Raw genomic sequence first — 2,007 nt, forward strand, 5'->3', positions numbered from 1 at the left:
GGGGTTCAACCCAGTGAATGCCTCTGTCCCATGGCCATGCAGAACCAAGGGAAACAGCAAGGAGACAAGATTGCCAAGGACTTTAGAAGAGATTATTATATTAATAGGAGAAAGTTCTTTAAATGATAGACAGTTCTGGGTAAAAAATACTTGAGGAAAGGTTGTCTGACCCCTTTGTGTTCATTGCTACACTGCTGTTTGCTCTGATTTACAAGCGCAAATGGATGATGGTATTTGCCAGTTGGGTAAGAAGTGCTCAAGATCTCTTTAATACTCGTAGCAATACAGTACCCCCAACTGCCATGCTAGGTTGCTGCCAGGTGGAGAAGGTGGAAGGCATACAGGGCATAATGCTTCCAGCAACACAGGGCCCACTTGCACCATGCTAGGCCCCTGGCAGAAGTGCCATGTGCATGGTATGGCACGTCTGGCATCACAGTATCTCCCCTTCACCCAGGTGGAGCTTTAGAGGCTGGGACACGTTTGGGTTACGGAGGACAGTGGCTCTGTCTCTTCACTTGGGTGGTATCATGAGATGGCACACTTTCAGGTTGTGCAGCACAGAAGCAAAGCAGCTCCCATGCCATGCCGAGGCACTGAATAGATGGAAGATGTTGGATGTAAGAACGACAGTGCTGCCAGCAGTGAAGCATCCCCCATTATTGCACCATGCTGAATAAGTGTTGGTTGATTGAACATGTCTCGGCGATGGAAGGCAGTAGCATGGCCCCCATGACACTGCACTGCAGAGAAGGATGGAGCATGTCCCGGTTATGAATGACTGCAGCGTAGAGCCCACACAACTCCATGCTGGGTGTTGGGGATACAGCATGTCTAGATTATACAGGCCATTGCTTCTAGCAGTGCAGTGACTCCTAACACCATGCTGGGGTGGTGGTAGATGTGGTATGTCCAGGTTGGAAGGGCAGACCAAGTTTCTCAGCTGGTCCTGGGAGTTCTGGGTCAGAGAAAACCAAGGTGCAGGCAAAGCTATTTGAGTCCTGACAGGCGCTGGGGGAAAGGGGTCAGCCCACACAGCAATGTGAGCGCAAGACAAAAAACGGGGAGCAGCTTCCATGTCTAGTGTCTTTCCTCCTCCATCATCAGGGTGCCTGGTGGATGTCCTCAGACCGCAGCACTTTGTAGATGATCCAGTAGAAGATGTTAAACACCAGGAAGGCAAAGGGGAAGACAGCTCGGGAGATAGTATCGATCCGCTTGGCCCTGTCAATGTAGCGCCTATGGATTGTCTCTCCCTCCCTCAGGAGTGGGGTTGGGGGAGGAGGGCTGTAGATGCTGGGACCCTCCATGGCACCTCCATCCTTCACCTGTAGACAGTGGCCGAGGCCATAGCCACGGAAGTAAAAACGGCTCTCGCGGACAATCTCCTCCTCCTGGAGAGATGCAGGCAAGAGAAAAAGGGAAACAGTGCTTGAGTTCAGTCACTGCCCAGAGAGAGGCATCAAAGAGTGAAGCATGAGCATGGTACATCAGGTGACCAATGACTCACGCTCCATCTAAACACCGTAGGGAGACAGGTGTGTGTATATTTCTGTGTCTGTATGTTCCAGGTACTAGTGCAGGCACGTAACATATAACTACCAAATATAATCATACATATTGATAAGCCTGGTTTGCACAATACAAGGGTTAAGCTAACAAATCTGGCTGCAGGGAGCCCTTTTTTAGCCACCAGGATTGTTTCTGGGCCTATGGATCCCATTGAAGGATCAGAGCTGATAGATCCTTTTGAAGATTCAGAGCTGTGGCTTCTATATGTGCATCCCACAGGCAGAGATGGACAGGTTTATAGTTTCATAGTTGGTAGGGTCAGAAGGGACCTGAGGAGATCACCTAGTCCGACCCCCTGCCATGGCAGGAAAGAGTCCTGGGGTCAAATGACCCCGGCCAGATGTTCATCCAGCCTCCTTTTAAAGACCCCCAGGGTAGGAGCCAGCACCACTTCTTTTGGAAGTTGGTTCCAGATCCTAGCTGCCCTGACAGTGA

At 50.5% G+C, this 2,007-nt stretch overlaps 1 protein-coding gene across 1 annotated transcript in view; it reads right to left on the reverse strand.

The window, feature by feature from the left end:
* Positions 1-207: 207 nt before the first annotated feature.
* Positions 208-2,007, reverse strand: part of GLRA4 (glycine receptor alpha 4) — a 19,271-nt gene continuing 17,471 nt past the window's right edge. Inside the window, exon 8 of the mRNA XM_006026522.2 lies at positions 208-1,394. Within this exon, the coding sequence (XP_006026584.1) occupies positions 1,104-1,394 (291 nt within the window). The 3' untranslated portion in view covers positions 208-1,103. The remainder of the gene's footprint in view (positions 1,395-2,007) is intronic.

Source organism: Alligator sinensis, unplaced genomic scaffold (assembly GCF_000455745.1).
Source record: "Alligator sinensis unplaced genomic scaffold, ASM45574v1 scaffold387_1, whole genome shotgun sequence".
NCBI lineage: Eukaryota > Metazoa > Chordata > Crocodylia > Alligatoridae > Alligator > Alligator sinensis.